The sequence below is a fragment of the Scyliorhinus torazame genome, chromosome 4 (genome assembly GCF_047496885.1).
Source record: "Scyliorhinus torazame isolate Kashiwa2021f chromosome 4, sScyTor2.1, whole genome shotgun sequence".
Classification (NCBI taxonomy): domain Eukaryota; kingdom Metazoa; phylum Chordata; class Chondrichthyes; order Carcharhiniformes; family Scyliorhinidae; genus Scyliorhinus; species Scyliorhinus torazame.
Genome location: NC_092710.1, coordinates 207,671,844 through 207,690,960, shown reverse-complemented (window position 1 = coordinate 207,690,960; position 19,117 = coordinate 207,671,844). Strand labels below are relative to the sequence as shown.

The following is a 19,117-nucleotide window of genomic DNA, read 5'->3' as shown; positions in this document are numbered from 1 at the left end:
CTGACAATCAAATTTCAGCGATTGAAACACATCTAATCAAGTGTGGTTTGGGGGTAAGTTAATGGAAAATAATTACAGATCACATGATTCAACATTGGCTTTGAAGATCCCTATTTCTCATTTTACAAGAAATAATGTACAAAATATTGTGTTGAGATGCTACAAAATTAGAAGATAATTTGCAGAGAATAGAATGGATAGAGGTAGGCTGGAGTTTCAGATAAAAATAGTACAAGATTCAACATTAGTCAAAATATTTATGCTCTTTCTCTTTCCCCCATAAAGAACATCTTGAATTGTTTAAACTTGCCATACAAAAGAACTATTTACAAATGTCACACATGAAGCGACAAATTTACACACCTCCTCTTCCTCTGCTTTCTCATTCAGGTCATTGTCATAAGTGGCATATAATGTGGTCACCTTAGGCTCCAGGTAGCAGAGAGACAGAGCAAGAGGAAGAGAAAGGGTGAGTGAGAAAGGAACAGACTGGGTTGCGGACAAAAGCAGCACAAAGATGACAATGATGGAAGGAATAAGAGATGGAGATGTAATAGGAATATACTTTTGAAAATATGGTGGAATCAAAGCTGAACAGTCATCAGAAAGGCTAGAAAAATTGATGTAGCCATCTTCATCAAGCAATGAAGGGAAGTTGGGCGGAAAGCATTTGTATAGATTTAGAAAGGCGAGGGTCAATGTCTTTCTTACAGGATTAGAATCAATTTCTATTTCCTTCAGATCCTGCGGTATAAGATTATGACATTGAGCAGGATCAGGATGACGAGGATTAGTTAATAATTCTGCATCACGCTCTGGTGTTGTTACTGGACTATTACTGGAAGAAATCGACTCAAACATATATTCGTTGTCTAATTCATCAATTGAAAATGCACTATCCTCTGAAATGTCAGAGAGAAAATCTGTCTCAGGAATAGGAAAGAGACTTAGAGGGAGGGAATAGCTGGAATAGGTAGGAGATGGGGGATGTGTGTTATGGAACTAAATTCAACCCAGTAGACATGTATGTTTATGTTTCAGAAAGTATAGAGAGGACAGAAAGGAAACAAAAAAAGAAAAAACAATATTAGTCAGAAAGCCACTCAGGAAGTGCTACAAGTTAAAACAAATGGAGACAGACAACGTTAGCCGTTGCAAGATGGATAGGGTAAACACAACACAGGAAAAACAAACAAGCACTGTACATCATTTGCACAATAATTATTGAACTTTAGCTTAGTTACTACAGAACTTTTCCTTCCAACTCTATGTTTATTCGACTTAAAATTCAAAATACAAGAAAACAGTTTCTCAATAATAAATTTCCTCAATGCTTTTCCAGCAAAGGATTTAGCTACATTTTATATGTCATAGTTCTGTTGCATTCCTATATTGTTAACTTTAGCTATTAAGAATACAGCTCATTTAGCAGTGGCATTTAAAGTATGATGCAAAACAGTTCAGTTATTTTACAAATATTAGGCGAGATTTTCCTGGGTCTGGCTCGACATCCAGGATTACCCAATGCAAAAAACCTGAATGTTAAGCAGATGAGAGCCCACACCTGATTTTTCTGTGACATTAAATTTAATGGAGAAACATTTTGTTGATTCCTTCACAAGTATGTGTTCTGACGGCCCAATTTTCCAATACTTGCTGCACCCAGACTATCCAACACTGAACCATGAAAATCTCAAGAGCTTCCAACACTTGCATTTATCTTTACTCATTTTGACTTCAATAGTTTTCCTAAAGTTAGATCGATGTAGAATTGGAAAAGTCAACTCATCAGAAAAAGGCTGCACTCTAGATTTACCAAATTTGAAAGCAAAATTATTTTGCTTTTGATCAATTCATCTCAGTTCATTCAGTACTTTTCTACTCCCTCTGATTTTTAAAATAATTTGTTCAGCAAATATAAGAGGGGTATGGTAGCACAGTGGTTAGCACAGTTGCTTCACAGCTCCAGGGTCCCAGGTTCGATTCCTGGCTTGGGTCACTGTCTGTGCGGAGTCTGCACGTTCTCTCCATGTCTGCGTGGGTTTCCTCCGGGTGCCCCGGTTTCCTCCCACAAGTCCAAAGATGTGCAGGTTAGGTGGATTGGCCAAGCTAAATTGCACTTATTGTTCAAAAAGGTTAGGTGGGGTTGCTGGATTGCGGGGATAGGATGGAGGCGTGGGCTTAAGTGGGATGCTCTTTCCAAGGGCTAGTGCAGACTCGATGGACCAAATGGCCTCCTTCTGCACTGTAAAATCTATGATTCTATGATATCCCAGCATGATAAATTTTGCTACCTCGTTTGTTGAAATATTGGACAAACTTAAGGGAAGAAAGAACACACACTTCCTTTCATCAATATATTATAAATAAGAGCAAACAAATGTTCTTACGAGTGAGAGATAGGGGTGGGATTCTCTGTTGGCCGATGCTGAAATTGGGAATGGCGATTGGATGGAGAATCGATTTTGACGCCGAAATTGCGGCAGGCGCCGATTTGACGAAAAATCGCAATTCTCCATCACCTCAATAGCGGAGTTAATGCATTCCATAATGCACATACAGTAGACACCGTTTGCATATCATGAGCAGGTGCGAATGTTATTCTCCAGGATCTCCGCGATTCTCCAACTCCAATGGGCTGAGTTCCCGACGGTGCGGTTCACTTGTGCTTTTAAAAATCGTGAAACCGGCGTGGTGGCTGCTGAGGGAGCGAGAGGGGGACAGGTGTCCAACATCGCCATAGTTTGCTGACAGTTGTGCCACTGGCGGGGGGGGGGGGGGCAGGAGATGAGCTGTGGGCTCAGGGTGGACGCGCAGAGAACACCATTGCCGCAGGCAAGGCAGCCATGCAGCTACACACACCGCTAATAGCCCACTTTGAACTTAGTGCCACTGGTCGTATAGGTCCCCAGGGCACCACCACTTGGTGCCCTCTGGCCCCAGCTGACCTATCAGCTATATGGGCGCGCTCAAGCACAACCAGTACCATCTTATTGGCTTGGATCAGTGTGTGTGGGGATTATAATGTGTATATGCAGTTGCAGCTTGTCAGCCTCCAGAGTGTCAATATGGACCCGGCGAATCCCACATCTTTTTTAATTGGAATTGATTGTGGCATCGCTGCTAGCCCCTCAATAGCGGAATCTGTCCAGGTGTGAACAAAGAACAAAGAAGTGTACAGCACAGGAACAGGCCCTTCGGCCCTCCAAGCCCGTGCCGACCATGCTGCCCGACTAAACTACAATCTTCTACACTTCCTGGGTCCGTATCCCTCTATTCCCATCCTATTCATGTATTTGTCAAGATGCCCCTTTAATGTCACTATCGTCCCTGCTTCCACCACCTCCTCCGGTAGCGAGTTCCAGGCACCCTGTGTGTAAAAAACTTGCCTCGTACATCTACTCTAAACCTTGCCCCTCTCACCTTAAACCTATGCCCCCTAGTAATTGACCCCTCTACCCTGGGGAAAAGCCTCTGACTATCCACTCTGTCTATGCCCCTCAGTTTTTCTGTCGTGAAAGTCCACGAATTCTGCATCGCGTCAACACTTAGTCTCAGAAATGGAGAATCCCGCCCAGTGTTCATTTATCATTTTCTCCCCCGCACCCCTTTTTCCCCCCCCCCAAGCCAAAGAACACTTCTGAATTTTTTCCAGTTTGCAATCTCTTTTCATCACCGTCTCGTGCCCCAAGAATTAATTCCTACAACACAATGAATTTAATCTCCATAGGAAATTTAAGAAAATGCTATTAGTTTAATCATGGTGAAAGCTACAACGATTGACAGTGAAGGCCGATCCATTGCATAAAATGCATCATACTCAACAGATTTAACTTTTTTTTTTTACCCCCTTTTCCAAGAAATGCTTGCTGAAATATCACACGTCATGCCAGCTTCACATCATCTGATAGATCGAGGAGAAAAAATAGTTCTGTACCATGAGCTTGCTATTTATCATAAGTCACTATTGTGTACTTTGCAAGATGAAAAATGTGTATGCATTAATTATTGACTAATCAAAGCAGTAACTTTTAAAAATAAAATTACACATTACCTTTGTTTCCACAGGCATTTCCAGCTGTGAGATCTTTGAAGGAGTGGTTTTGTATTTTGCTTCTGTTTTTTCACCTGTTGCTTCTATTTTGAAAACACCAACTGTCGCAGCAGTACCATCTGCTGTTGAACTCTGAGAAACACCTATAGAAGATGAATCGCGCAGCAGGCCCACTTCATCATTGTCATCTACTGGGGCTGTCAGAGAAAATAAACTTTTTTTTTGCTTATATCTGTCATCATCGACTCAGTTGGCTCGCGTGTCATGCAGAATGACACCAATGGCGTCGGTTCAATCCCCACATTGGCTGTGCTAGTTCATGGAGGCTTCTCATCTTGTCCCACATTTGCAGAGTGGTGTCCGTAAAACTCTATATAACCAACTGTCTCTCATTAATGGAAAGAGATACCTATAATAATTTGTGTACTAAATGGTCAGAAGATATACTAAATATCATAGTTTATCTGTTATATATACTTTTCCATCTCCAAAAGGAAAAAAGGTCACTGATAAGAAATGAAAGTTTCCAACATCAAGGGTAGTTTTATTCTAGACCTCGGTCTATGTGTATCACAATATCCTGATGCAGCAGAGAGGAAAATTAGTGGGGAAGATGAACAGTGTCCCATATCAAAGTGCAGTCTTCCCTACCTGATTTGCCTATACCTATTGCTTCCATGGAAGATGTTATACCCAGACACAGGACTACATCAAAACCAAGTCAGAACAATGATTGATCAGTCATATAAGCTGAAAAAAACTTCTGTCTTGGTATTGTTGCATGCTCCATTAGTGGTGTTTTTTTTTAGGGCAGTCTGCTACAGATCAGATTGATCCAAAGTAATTACTATATTTGATATCTGCACATCTCCTGGAGGAAAATTAACTGAAACCAGCAGGTATTTATTAAACCTAAAATTATTTTTAATGAAAGGAACATTGGAGATTATTTAACAAAGTACTTTATCTACACTTTTCTTCCAGATTAGATTCTGACGACTTATTATTGAAATTCATCACCCACCTACCTCCATCAAGACTTCTGGACATCCTCTTACTTGAAGTACGCTCAAAATATGGTGCAGGTCTATCTATGAGTGTGCTGGCCTCCCGTGTTTGAGCTTGGGTGCGACCACTGTATCGGAACTTTGACCCCAAAGTCAGGAACTTGCTTTTTGGCGTTTGTTCAGGGGATAGCAATCTGCAATTAATGATTTTAAGTGTTTTACAAATTCAAAATTAAATGCTAATGCACTAGTTACAACATTTCAATGTATTGGTTCAGACTTAGAAAATAAGTATTAGACTGTATTGTTCTGAGATCCTGGGATTACATGCAATTTGATAAGGCAGGTCATGGTGGAACTTTTCAAGTACATTGCATTTTAGCCAGCTAAATAGTATGAAAATTGCCCACTTTTGAGTATCACCATAAAAAAATAATAATTGTTCTTCCTTTAGAAACTATCCACTACAGATGTATGTTGTAGGGAGCACTTCACACTAAAAATACTCAATTCATTCTCCCTTGTTTGCAGTATACATCTATGTATAAGGCAATTTGTTATACGTTATAGATAAAGGTGTGCTTGGAAAATTGCAGCAACAAAGATAATGAAAGCAAAGGGATAATTTGCACATTGCCACTAGTATAGTGAGGATCATTTTGGATTACAAGCATATATGCCCTATCAGGATTATGTAATTTGAATTTGTCAAATTTAAGTTTAGCATTCATAACTTTGGCTAATTCAACAATTACAAAATAAGTTTACCTGAAAAAAGTATGATGCTCCACACAAACCTTCCACAATCTCTTTGCTGCTCGGTGATTAGGCAACTTGAACCCAATAGTACTTTCAAACTGCTCTGTCTGGAAAGGAGGAATGAAATTACAACTTCTTAGTTATAAATAGGGATTACTGACAAAATAAAATTGTTTGCTTTTACAAGAAATAAACCTTTGTACTACTGTTTAAGCATAAAAGCATTAAAAAAAAACTCTTTGCTAAAGTTTAAGGCTGATGTTGTCATGCTACAGAAGACTCATCTGAAGGTGGAAGACCAGGCAAGGCTCAGGAGGGGGTGGGTGAGCCAAGTATTTCATTTGGGATTCAATGGTAGGGGGCGGGGTGGGGGTAGTGGTTTTGGTGGGTTAGAGAGCGAGGTTCCAGAGAAGGACCAGGGGTAGATACGTGATAGTAACAGGGGCATGGGGGGGGGGGGGTGAGGTTGGTGGTGTTGGCAAGTGTGTATGGCCCTGACTGGGATGATTCAAGATTTGTGAGGAAGATGCTGACTGGGCTTATGAGGGAAATGGGAGGGGTGGACCCGTGGAGGTTCTTGCACCTGAGGTAGCAGGAGTATTCGTTTTTCCCCATGGTTCTGAAAGGTTTATTCGAGGATAGACTTTTTGGAGAAGGGAATGCATTGCGTCGGGAGTTAGGGGATCAGAGTATTCAGCGATAGCGATCTCTGATCACGCGCTGCATTTGTGGTTGTGGAACCCACCTCTTCACTCACCTAATGAAGGAGCTGTGCTCCGAAAGCGAGTGATTCGAAACAAACCTGTTGGTCTTTAATCTGGTGTTGTAAGACTTACTGCAACCTAAAATAGTATTCAGGAGGGAGATGGTATTGATGAGAGCATCCTATACACAAGAGACAGGACAAACTCAATCCAGCCAATTACCGCCCTATCAGTCTACTCTCCATCATCAACAAAGTCATGGAAGGAGTCATCAACAGTGCTATCAAGCGGCACTTACTCAGCAATAACCTTCTCATGGACACTCAGTTTGGGTTCCGCCAGGGTCACTCAGTTCCTGACCACAGTACAGGCTTGGTTCAAACATGGACAAAAGAGCTGAATGCCAGAGGTGAGGCAAGAGAAACTGCCCTTGACATCAAGGCAGCATTTGACCGAGTATGGCATCCTGGAGCCCTAGCTAAACTGGAGTCAATGGGAATCAGGAAGAAAACTCTCCACTGGTTGGGAGTCATACCTGGCACAAAGGAAGACTGTTGTGGTGGTTGGAGGTCAATCATCTGAGCTCCAGGACATCACTGCAGGAGTTCCTCAGGATAGTATCCTCGGCCCAACCACCTTCTGCTGCTTCATCAATGACCTCCCTTCCATCATAAGGTCAGAAGTGGGGATGTTTGCTGATGACTGCACAATGTTCAGCACCAATCGGGACTCCTCAGATAATGAAGCTGTCCATGTCCAAATGCAGCAGGACCTGGACAATACCCAGGCTTGGGCTGTCAAGTGGCAAGTTACATTCGTACCACAAAAGTGCCGGGCAATGACCATCCCCTACAAGAGAGGGTCTATCAATCGCTCTTGACATTCTATGGCATTACGATCGCTGAATCCCCAACAATCAACATCCTGGGGGGTTACCATTGATCAGAAACTGAACAGGACTAGTCATATTAATACCGTGGTTAGTCCAGTTCAAGGACAGGTCAAAGACTAGGAATCCGACGGGTAACTCACCTCCTGACGTCCCAAAGCCTGTCCATAATCTACAAGGTACAAGTCAGGAGTGTAATGGAATACTCTCCACTTGCCTGTATAGGTGCAGCTCCAACAACACTCAAGAAGCTTGACATCATCCAGGACAAAGCAGCTCACTTGATTGCTCCCCCTTCCACAAACATTTAAAACCTCTACTATTGACGAACAGTGGCAGCCCGGTGTACCATCTACAAGGTGCACTGCAGTAACTCACCAAGGTTCCTTAGACAGCAACTTCCAAACCCACGTTCACCACCATTTAGAAGGTCAAGAGCAGCAGATACCTGGAAACCCACCACCTAGAGATTACCCTCAAAGTCACTCACCACCCTGACTTGGAAATATATCGCTGTTCTTTCACTGTCACTGGGGCAACATCCTGGAACTCCCCCCTAACAGCACAGTGGATGTACCTACATCTGAAGGATTGCAGTGGTTCAAGAAGGCAACACACCACCACATTCTGAAGGGCAACTAACCAGCGATACCTACATCCTGTAAATGAATAAAATGCAGCCTGTAGCACTTTCTTTATAAAAAAAAATTTAGAGTGCCCAATTCATTTTTTTTCCCAATTAAGGGGCAATTTAAAGTGGCCAATCCACCTAGCTTGCACATCTTGATTTGATTTATTGTCACATGTACAAAGTGCAGAGAAGTATTTTTCTGCGTCCGAGGGAACGTACACAGTACGTAGACAAAAGAATAATCAACAGAGAACACTGACAAATGGTACATCGACAAACAGTGATCGGTTACAGTGCGGAACAAGGGGCCAAACATAGCAAATACATGAGCAAGAGCAGCATAGGGCGTCGTGAATAGTATTCTTACAGGGGACAGATGAGTCTGAGGGGGAGTCGTTGAGGAGTCTTGTAGCTGTGGGGAAGAAGCTGTTCCTATGTCTGGATGTGCGGGTCTTCAGACTTCTGAACCTTCTGCCTGATGGAAGGGTCTGGAAGAAAGCAATGTCTGAGTGGGAGGGGTTTCTGATAATGCAGTCTGCCTTCCTGAGGCAGCAGGAGGTGTATACAGAATCAATGTGGGGGTGGCAGGCTTGTGTGATGCGTTGGGCTGAGTTCACCACACTCTGCAGTTTCTTGCGATCTTGGACCGAACTGTTGCCATACCAGGCTGTGATGCAGCCGGATAGGATGCTCTCTGTCGTACATCTGTAGAAGTTTGAGAGAGACGATGCAGACATGCAAATTTCTTTAGTTTCCGTAGGAAGTAGAGACGTTGTTAGGCTTTCTTGACTGTTTCATCAACGTGAGTGGACCAGGATGGTGACCCCCAGGAACTTAAAGCTATCAACCATCTCCACTTCGGAGCCATTGCAGACCGGAGTGTGTGTCGTGCTACGCTTCCTGAAGTCGATGATCAGTTCCTTGGTCTTTCCAACATTTCGGTACACCATGCAACCAAGTGATTTATCTCCCTCCTGTGGTCTGATTCGTTGTTGTTTGAGATAAGGCCCACCACAGTCGTATCATCCGCAAACTTATAGATTGAATTGGAGTTAAATCTTGCCACACAGTCATGGTGTATAGGGAGTACAGTAGAAAACTGAGCACACATACTCGCGGGGCTCCGGTGTTGAGGACTATTGTGGAGGAGATGCTGTTGCCTATTCTGACAGATTGTGGTCGGTTGGTGAGTAAATTGAGGATCCAGCTGCACAGGGAGGGGACAAGTCCAAGGTTGCAGAGTTTGGTTATTAGTCTTGTCGGGATAATGGTGTTGAAGGCTGTAGTCGATGAACATCAGTCTTACATAGGTGTCCTTGTTGTCGAGGTGTTCGAGTGTTGATTGTAGAGCCAGCATTTGCTGTGGACCAATTGCAGTGATAGGCAAACTGCAGTGGATCGAGACCGTCTGGGAGGCTGGCAGTGATCCATCTCATGACTAGCCGCTCGAAGTATTTCATGATAACAGATGTCAGGGCCACCGGTCGGTAGTCGTTGAGGCAGGCTACCTTATTCTTCTTTGGTACTGGTGTTATGGTGGTCTTCTTGAAGGAGGTGGGGACCTCAGAGCGGAGGAGTGAGGTGGTGAAGATATCTGTGAATACACTCGCCAGCTGGTCTGCGCAGGCTCCGAGTGCTCGCCCAGGGACTCGGTCGGGGCCCGTCGCTTTCCGCGGATTCACCTTTTTTAAAAATAAATTTAGAGGACCCAATTCATTTTTTCCAATTAAGGGGCAATTTAGCGTGGCCAATCCACCTACCCTGCACATCTTTCGGTTGTGGGGGTGAAACCCACGCAAACACGGGAGAATGTGCAAACTCCACACGGACAGTGACCCAGAGCCGGGATCGAACCTGGGACCTCGATGCCGTGAGGCAGCAATGCTAACCTCTGCGCCACCGTGCTGCCCCTGCGGATTCACTTTCAAGAAGGCAGCTCTTACCTCTGAGGCTGTAATAGTGGGTATGGGTGTGTCCAGGGCTGTTGGAGCAGGTGGCATTGATACATTGGCATTTTGGGTTGTGGGGGCAAAACTCATGCAAACACAGGGAGAATGTGCAAACTTCACACAAACAGTGACCCAGAGCCGGGATTGAACCTGGGACCTCGGCGCCGTGAGGCCGCAGTGCTGACGCACTGCACCACCGTGCTGCCCTCTGATAGCACTTTCATCTGGAGTCACAAAGCTGTCAATTCATGCGGTACAGTGGTTAGCACTGCCTCACAGCACCAAGGACCGAGGTTCAATTCCGATCTTGAGTGACTGCCTGTGTGGAGTTTGCATGTTCTCCCAGTGTCTGCATGAGTTTCCTCCGGGTGCTCCAATTTCTTCCCACAGTCCAAAGATTGCAGATTAGGTGGATTGGCCATGTTAAAATTACCCTTGGTGTCCAAAGGTTAGGTGGGGTTATGGGGATGGGGTTGTAGGCCTAGGTAGGGTGCTCTTTCAGAGGGTTGATGCAGACCTGATGGGCTGAATGGCCTCCTTTTGCATTGTAGGGATTCTACGATTCCAATTATGAATTTGAGTATATAACCTGGTTTGATAATTTGGGGCATTCATTTAAGGTGCTGTCTTTCCATTGAGATGTTAAAATGTGGCCACATCTTTCTGCTTACATGGGTATAAAGAAATCCATATTTTTAAAAGGACAAGGTATTCTGCGTTAATGGATACCACAAAAACTAGATTAGCTGGACTTTTGTCATCTGCTGCTTGTGGGATCTTGGCTTACAAATCAGCCATCATATTTGCCTATGCACCAGCAGCTGCATTTAAAAATGGTTGTGGAGCATTTTAGTCCCATTGGTATGATGAGGCATCATATAGAACATAGAACATACAGTGCAGAAGGAGGCCATTCAGCCCATCGAGTCTGCACCGACCCACTTAAGCCCTCACTTCCACCCTATCCCCGTAACCCAATAACCCCTCCTAACCTTTTTGGTCACTAAGGGCAATTTATCGTGGCCAATCCGCCTAATCTGCACATCTTTGGACTGTGGGAGGAAACCGGAGCACCCGGAGGAAACCCACGCAGACACGGGGAGAACGTGCAGACTCCGCACAGACAGTGACCCAGCGGGGAATCGAACCTGGGACCCTGGCGCTGTGAAGCTACAGTGCTAGCCACTTGTGCTACCGTGCTGCCCATATGAATGCAAGTGCTTTATTTTGTAGAGGAAACCATTCAGTCCATCGTTCCTGTGACAGTTGTTTAGTATATTTCTCATACCGAAACTGATTTCATCTCTTCTGGAAATCTACCTCGTGTAATATTTCAAATCTCGCTCTGGAACCCTTCACACCACATCTCGGCCTCCTGCTCAAGACAAATAACTGGAATTATTCTGGTAGACCAGTTAGACAGAAGCTTCCCAAACCACGGAGGCATGGTTGGAGGCAGTGCCAAGAGAAAAATCTGAAGATAGAACATTGGCTCAGCAATCTATGCGCTCTGACCTCAAAGCTTTCTTGCCAGAGAAGGGGTCAATATGGAAGAGGCAGACTGTCAATTTGGCCCACTTCAGGGGTTTGGTGGACTGAGCAGGGAGAAAGTCTCTTCCATAGGAATGTTCTGACGTCAGGCATGTCCCTTGCTGAGGCCGAGGTTTAGCAGACACCTGGTAGGGGCTTCCTGATGGCAGGCTGGGAGATCATCGAGCCCTCATCTAAAATCTCCCATACCTCAAGCCATGGCGATCAGAGCGACACAGGAGTAGCAGTGAGTAATCTTGAGGGATTCTTTCTCCACAATGATGGTCTGCCAGTTGTGACCATGCTTCATTAAAAATTTTGCACATGCTCAGAGAGCCATTCCATTTCGAGAGATCCTCATGCTTCTCCACCATCTTCAGCTGCCATGATGTGGAAATGCCGGTGTTGGACTGGGGTGGGCACAGTAAGAAGTCTTACAACACCAGGTTAAAGTCCAACAGGTTTGTTTGAAATCACGAGCTTTCGCACCGCAGCTCCTTCATCAGGTGAGCTTCAGCAGCTTCTAGCTTCAGAGGTTCATCCGGCTGCCAATAGCTTCAGCCCCTCTGATTCGACTTCCCGCCTCATTGACTCGCACGCTGTCCTTAATTGGATGACGAAGGCGAAAGCCACATCGTAATTGGCTACCTCCTATTAATATTGCAGTGCTATGCAGCCAGCAGACACCACTGGAGTCGGGACTCGCTTTTGGTTCTGATGGCAGAAAAATGTCAGATGTGGCAAGTTTCTGTCCATTGTTTCTTGAGTTACTGAACCAATTTCTTCACCTCAAGGTTGTATTCCATCTCATTATCCAATCCCCACCATTGTGTTCTCAGTAGAGACCAATAACTTTCATGATTTGAATCACAGAATTGTTACGGAGCAGAAGGAGACCATTTGGCACATCGTGTTTGCACCGGTTCTCCAAACAAGCACCGTGACTTAGTGTCATGCCCATGCCTTTTCCCCATACCCCTCCCTGCACCTTGTTTCTATTCAAGTAATTATCTCATGCGCTCTTGAATTCCTCAAGTGAACCTGCCTCCACCACACTTCCAGGCAGTGGATTCCAGACCTGAACAACTCGTTGTGTGAAGAAGTAATCATCTCATGTACTACTGAATGCCTCAATTGAACCTATCTTCACCACATTTTCAGGCAGTGGATTCCAGATCCAAACAACTCGTGTGAAGAAGTTTTTTTCTCACATCACATTTACCTCTCTCGCAAATCACTAAAAACTGTGCTTCCTTGATCCTTTTACGAGTGGGAACAGGTTCTCGCTATCTGGTGTGGGGGAGTGGGCCTAGGTAACGCGGGGGAGTGGGCCTAGGTAACGCAGGGGAGTGGGCCAAAGTAATGCGGGGGAGTAGGCCTAGGTAACCCAGGGGACTGGGCCCAGGTAACCCAGGGGAGTGGGCCCAGGTAACCCAGGGGAGTGGGCCTAGGTAACCAGGGGGAGTGGGCCTAGGTAGGGCGGGGGAGTGGGCCTAGGTAGGGTGGGGGAGTGGGCCTAGATAGGGCGGGGGAGGGGGCCTAGGTAGGGCGGGGGAGTGGGCCTAGGTAGGGCGGGGGAGTGGGCCGAGGTAACGCGGGGGAGTGGGCCGAGGTAACGCGGGACAGTGGGCCTAGGTAGGGCGGGGGAGTGGGCCTAGGTAACGCGGGGGAGTGGGCCTAGGTAACGCGGGGGAGTGGGCCTAGGTAACGCAGGGGAGTGGGCCTAAGTAATGCGGGGGAGTGGGCCTAAGTAATGCGGGGGAGTAGGCCTAGGTAACCCAGGGGACTGGGCCCAGGTAACCCAGGAGAGTGGGCCCAGGTAACCCAGGGGAGTGGGCCCAGGTAGGGCGGGGGAGTGGGCCTAGGTAGGGCGGGGGAGTGGGCCTAGGTAGGGCGGGGGAGTGGGCCTAGGTAGGGCGGGGGAGTGGGCCTAGGTAGGGCGGGGGAGTGGGCCTAGGTAGGGCGGGGGAGTGGGCCTAGGTAGGGCGGGGGAGTGGGCCTAGGTAGGGCGGGGGAGTGGGCCGAGGTAACGCGGGGGAGTGGGCCGAGGTAACGCGGGGGAGTGGGCCGAGGTAACGCGGGAGAGTGGGCCTAGGTAGGGCGGGGGAGTGGGCCTGGGTAACGCGGGGGAGTGGGCCTGGGTAACGCGGGGGAGTGGGCCTGGGTAACGCGGGGGAGTGGGCCTGGGTAACGCGGGGGAGTGGGCCTGGGTAACGCGGGGGAGTGGGCCTGACTAACGCGGGGGAGTGGGCCTGGCTAACGCGGGGGAGTGGGCCTGGCTAACGCGGGGGAGTGGGCCTGGCTAACGCGGGGGAGTGGGCCTGGCTAACGCGGGGGAGTGGGCCTGGCTAACGCGGGGGAGTGGGCCTGGCTAACGCGGGGGAGTGGGCCTGGCTAACGCGGGGGAGTGGGCCTGGCTAACGCGGGGGAGTGGGCCTGGGTAGGGCGGGGGAGTGGGCCTAGGTAGGGCGGGGGAGTGGGCCTAGGTAACCCGGGGGAGTGGGCCTAGGTAACCCGGGGGAGTGGGCCTAGGTAACCCGGGGGAGTGGGCCTAGGTAACCCGGGGGAGTGGGCCTAGGTAGGGCGGGGGAGTGGGCCTGGGTAGGGCGGGGGAGTGGGCCTAGGTAGGGCGGGGGAGTGGGCCTAGGTAACCCGGGGGAGTGGGCCTAGGTAACCCGGGGGAGTGGGCCTAGGTAACCCGGGGGAGTGGGCCTAGGTAGGGCGGGGGAGTGGGCCTAGGTAGGGCGGGGGAGTGGGCCTAGGTAGGGCGGGGGAGTGGGCCTAGGTAGGGCGGGGGAGTGGGCCTAGGTAGGGCGGGGGAGTGGGCCTAGGTAGGGCGGGGGCGTGGGCTTAGGTAGGGCAGGGGCGTGGGCCTAGATAGGGTGGGGGCGTGGGCCTAGGTAGGGCAGGGACAGGGGGAGTTGGCCTAGGTAGGGCGGGGGAGTGGGCCTAGGTAGGGCGTGGTAGTGGGCCTAGGTAGGGCGGGGGGGGGGGGGGGGGGCCTAGGTAGGACAGGGGCCTAGGTAGGGAGGGGGCGTGGGCCTAGGTAGGGCAGGGGAGTGGGCCTAGGTAGGGCGGGGGAGTGGGCCTAGGTAGGGCGGGGGAGTGGGCCTAGGTAGGGCGGGGGAGTGGGCCTAGGTAGGGCGGGGGAGTGGGCCTAGGTAGGGCGGGGGAGTGGGCCTAGGTAGGGCGGGGGAGTGGGCCTAGGTAGGGCGGGGGAGTGGGCCTAGGTAGGGCGGGGGAGTGGGCCTAGGTAGGGCGGGGGAGTGGGCCTAGGTAGGGCGGGGGAATGGGCCTAGGTAGGGCGGGGGAGTGGGCCTAGGTAGGGCGGGGGAGTGGGCCTAGGTAGGGCGGGGGAGTGGGCCTGGGTAGGGCGGGGGAGTGGGCCTGGGTAGGGCGGGGGAGTGGGCCTAGGTAGGGCGGGGGAGTGGGCCTAGGTAGGGCGGGGGAGTGGGCCTAGGTAGGGCGGGGGAGTGGGCCTAGGTAGGGCGGGGGAGTGGGCCTAGGTAGGGCGGGGGAGTGGGCCTAGGTAGGGCGGGGGAGTGGGCCTAGGTAGGGCGGGGGAGTGGGCCTAGGTAGGGCGGGGGAGTGGGCCTAGGTAGGGCGGGGGAGTGGGCCTAGGTAGGGCGGGGGAGTGGGCCTAGGTAGGGCGGGGGAGTGGGCCTAGGTAGGGCGGGGGAGTGGGCCTAGGTAACCCGGGGGAGTGGGCCTAGGTAACCCGGGGGAGTGGGCCTAGGTAACCCGGGGGAGTGGGCCTAGGTAACCCGGGGGAGTGGGCCTAGGTAACCCGGGGGAGTGGGCCTAGGTAACCCGGGGGAGTGGGCCTAGGTAACCCGGGGGAGTGGGCCTAGGTAACCCGGGGGAGTGGGCCTAGGTAGGGCGGGGGCGTGGGCCTAGGTAGGGCAGGGGCGTGGGCCTAGGTAGGGTGGGGGCGTGGGCCTAGGTAGGGCGGGGGCGTGGGCTTAGGTAGGGCAGGGGCGTGGGCCTAGATAGGGTGGGGGTGTGGGCCTCGGTAGGGCAGGGGCGGGGGAGTTGGCCTAGGTAGGGCGGGGGAGTGGGCCTAGTTGGGCGGGGGAGTGGGCCTAGTTGGGCGGGGGAGTGGGCCTAGGTAGGGCGTGGTAGTGGGCCTAGGTAGGGCGGGGGGGGGGTGGCCTAGGTAGGACAGGGGCCTAGGTAGGGAGGGGGCGTGGGCCTAGGTAGGGCAGGGGAGTGGGCCTGGGTAGGGTGGGGGAGTGGGCCTAGGTAGGGTGGGGGAGTGGGCCTAGGTAGGGCAGTGGCGTGGGCCTAGGTAGGGCGGGGTCCTAGGTAGGGAGGGGCAGTGGGCCTAGGTAGGGCGGGGGCGTGGGCCTAGGTAGGGCGGGGGCGTGGGCCTAGGTAGGGCGGGGGCGTGGGCCTAGGTAGGGCGGGGGCGTGGGCCTAGGTAGGGCGGGGGCGTGGGCCTAGGTAGGGCGGGGGCGTGGGCCTAGGTAGGGCGGGGGCGTGGGCCTAGGTAGGGCGGGGGCGTGGGCCTAGGTAGGGCGGGGGCGTGGGCCTAGGTAGGGCGGGGGCGTGGGCCTAGGTAGGGCGGGGGCGTGGGCCTAGGTAGGGCGGGGGCGTGGGCCTAGGTAGGGCGGGGGCGTGGGCCTAGGTAGGGCGGGGGCGTGGGCCTAGGTAGGGCGGGGGCGTGGGCCTAGGTAGGGCGGGGGCGTGGGCCTAGGTAGGGCGGGGGCATGGGCCTAGGTAGGGCGGGGAGTGGGCCTAGTTAGGGCGCTCCCGCCAGTGTAGACACAGTGGGTCAAATGGCCTCCCTCTGCCCTGTAGGAATTGTATGGTTCTCTGGTACCACATGCACATTTTTTCCACCTCTCTTTATGGAATGCCCTTGCAATACCTTGCCTTCCTTTCTCTGTCCTACTACCTATACAACTGCCAGATGTACAACACCAGTCCATTTAACTCCACTGATAGCAATTCCAGACAGAGCCTCTTCCATTTGTGATGACAATTACATGCATTTTTTCTAATTTAGTACTGCTCATAGTCCAGTACCTTCTATACTGGAAAAAACAAAAGTTAGGTGGATGCTTTGCCAACCACTTTGGCAGCTCCCTGTGTATTTCCAACATTGTAGGAGGTCTCCGCTGGTCCCACCCTCTTCCTCAGAGTGTACTGTTGTTACAGTCAAATTGAATGGAACATGAACCTTGCTCAAATTATTAATTGCAATCCATTCTTCTTTTAATTCGCATCCCGTCAGTCTTAAATAAATTAATGTGAAATCTAACTCTATGTCAAATTGACGTTTGGATAAATTCTTACCTCTCCAGGTCGGATTTTAATATAAAAATTGCTTCGTTTGTAAGAAATTTTAAGAATTTTTGGCCAAGCAAAGCGGTTAATTCGGAGACGATCCTTGTAGATGAGCAGTCCATTCGCACATATGCCCAACATAATATCTACTCCTTCTGAATCCTATTTAAAATGCAACAGAAAAATAACATTAAAAAACATATCAACATGTCACGTGAAAGCTTCAGCATACCAAAGGAGAATTTTCTAAATTAATTGGCAGATAACTATAACTCATGAGCAATACAAGAATCTCCAGAATAGAATGATTTTATGAATGTGTCCTTTTAAATTACTGGATAACTGGAGGAGGATATGATCCATAGAAAATTATTCTTGCCTTAGTTGCATTTAATGTTTACTCAATGCTCTGCTAAAACCAATGGCAGCTATATTATGTAATATGAATATAGGAAATAAGAACAGAAGGCCATATGGCCTTTCAAGCCTGCTGCAACATTTGGTGTGATCATTGCTGATCTTGGGCTTCATCTCCATTTTCCTGTCCGCTTCCCATATCCCTTTTTTCCTAGAAAAATCGATGTCTGAATTTTAAACCTATTCAGTAATGCCGCATCTACAGCCCTCTGGGGTAGAGAATTCTAAGATACAGAACCCTATTGAATGAAGAAATTTCTCCTCGTCTCAGTTCTAAAAGATCAGCCTTTTTCCTGAAACAGTGCCACCTTGTTCTGCATTCTCCAGCCAGGGGAAACAATCTTTGTCTACCCTGTCTAGTCCCTTGAAAGACATGAATATTTCGATGAGAAGACCTTTCGTCCAAACTCTAGAAAATATGGATACAATTTACTCAGCATCTTGTGATAGGCCAATCCTCTCCTTCCAGGGTCAATTTACTGAACCTTTGCATCCCATGGATGCTCTTTAAATATGGAGGCCAGAATTTCACACAATGGCCGTGGCTGTGATTTAATGGAAAAGTATCCAAGTGTGGTAGTGAGCACGAATGATTGCGTGTTTCCAGATGCTCGTCCCGGCCAGGCCGTCACTGCTAGAAAACGTTAATTGGTCCACATGCCCCACAGGCTTCATGTCACAAATGATGATCCCATTGGCTGATTCGTTAGGACTGCGCTCACCAGCCCATGCTGACAAGGGAGAACAGCACATAAACCGGTCATGCACAGCCAACCCCACACAGCTCGCAGCCATGCCCCTTACTCCCCGTTTCCCCATCCCATTCCTCCCCCACCACCCCATTGCCCCTCCCCATAGTCCCCATTCCAGTTGGTTCTGCGGGTCCTCCGCGGGCTCGTCGTCCTCCTCAAAGGTGGTTGCATGTTCCTTTCCCTCAACCACCAGCATGTTGCCGCATTGGGCACTGGCCTCCATAGCTAGGTCCCCAGCGGGTACCACCCATCCACCCCCACACCCCCCCCCCACCCACCCCCCCACCCCCACACACACCCCCACCCACACACACCCCCACCCCCACACACACACACACACGTCAACTGGCCATCCTGAGGTGGTCCTCGAAAAGGCCGGGGATCTCCAACTGCCCAAGATGTAGCTGTTGTGCACACTCCCTGGGAAGCGTGCACGCATGTGCATGATTTGCATGTGGTGGTCACACACAAGTGGAGTTCAAGGTGTGGAACCCCTTCCTGGTGATGGAGGGCACTCTCCGACAGCCCGCTGCGCACAAGGTGACATGAATGCCATTTATTGCCTCCTAGACCTGGGATACCCCATTGATGGCAGAGAATCCTGCTGCCCAGACATCTTGTTGTCCATGTCCCCTCCCTGGTGCACACACCCACCCTCTGATCGCAGACATGTCCTGAGTGCTGAGGCCCAGCCCCTGAGTTTTCAGATGTTACCTGCTGCATCCGTGGTGTTGCTTCCTGCAGTGTTCAGGCAGTATCCAGGCATCACGGTCTGAGTGGGATGCTAGGCAATAATTCCCGCATGCTACATGGCATACCTAACCACAGAAATCTACTTGGGAGCTGTGAAGTGCTCACTTAACTATGATTGCCAATTCCTTATTTGCATTAGCCTTCAGCCGCGCAGCCAGAGGCCTCCGCGGTCAGTGAGAGTTATGGTTGGTCGGTGGTTCAGACAGGCAGGGATTGGGGTTGCTCCTATTCTGGGTACATTTGATCCAGGGGGTGGCATGGCAGATCCACAGGCACTTTGGCACCCACCACCCCCCCAGCCCTGGGACTCCCCCCACAACGAGGGCAGCCCACCTCCAGCTCCCCTGAGCAGCCATTCCACTAGCTCCAAGTTTTTAAAAAGG

At 50.0% G+C, this 19,117-nt stretch overlaps 1 protein-coding gene across 32 annotated transcripts in view; it reads right to left on the bottom strand.

Moving 5' to 3' along the window:
- The window catches only part of epb41l2 (erythrocyte membrane protein band 4.1 like 2), a 322,484-nt gene that overhangs the window by 34,378 nt on the left and 268,989 nt on the right, over nucleotides 1-19,117 (bottom strand). For 21 of the 32 annotated variants that reach the window (XM_072499174.1, XM_072499167.1, XM_072499169.1 and 18 more), the window contains 5 exons: nucleotides 16,822-16,974; nucleotides 5,830-5,927; nucleotides 5,083-5,255; nucleotides 4,055-4,251; nucleotides 364-1,002 (listed from right to left, as the gene is read on the bottom strand). In XM_072499174.1, the coding sequence (XP_072355275.1) occupies nucleotides 364-1,002; nucleotides 4,055-4,251; nucleotides 5,083-5,255; nucleotides 5,830-5,927; nucleotides 16,822-16,974 (1,260 nt within the window). The remainder of the gene's footprint in view (nucleotides 1-363; nucleotides 1,003-4,054; nucleotides 4,252-5,082; nucleotides 5,256-5,829; nucleotides 5,928-16,821; nucleotides 16,975-19,117) is intronic. The other 11 variants (XM_072499185.1, XM_072499188.1, XM_072499187.1 and 8 more) reach the window with 1 other exon arrangement.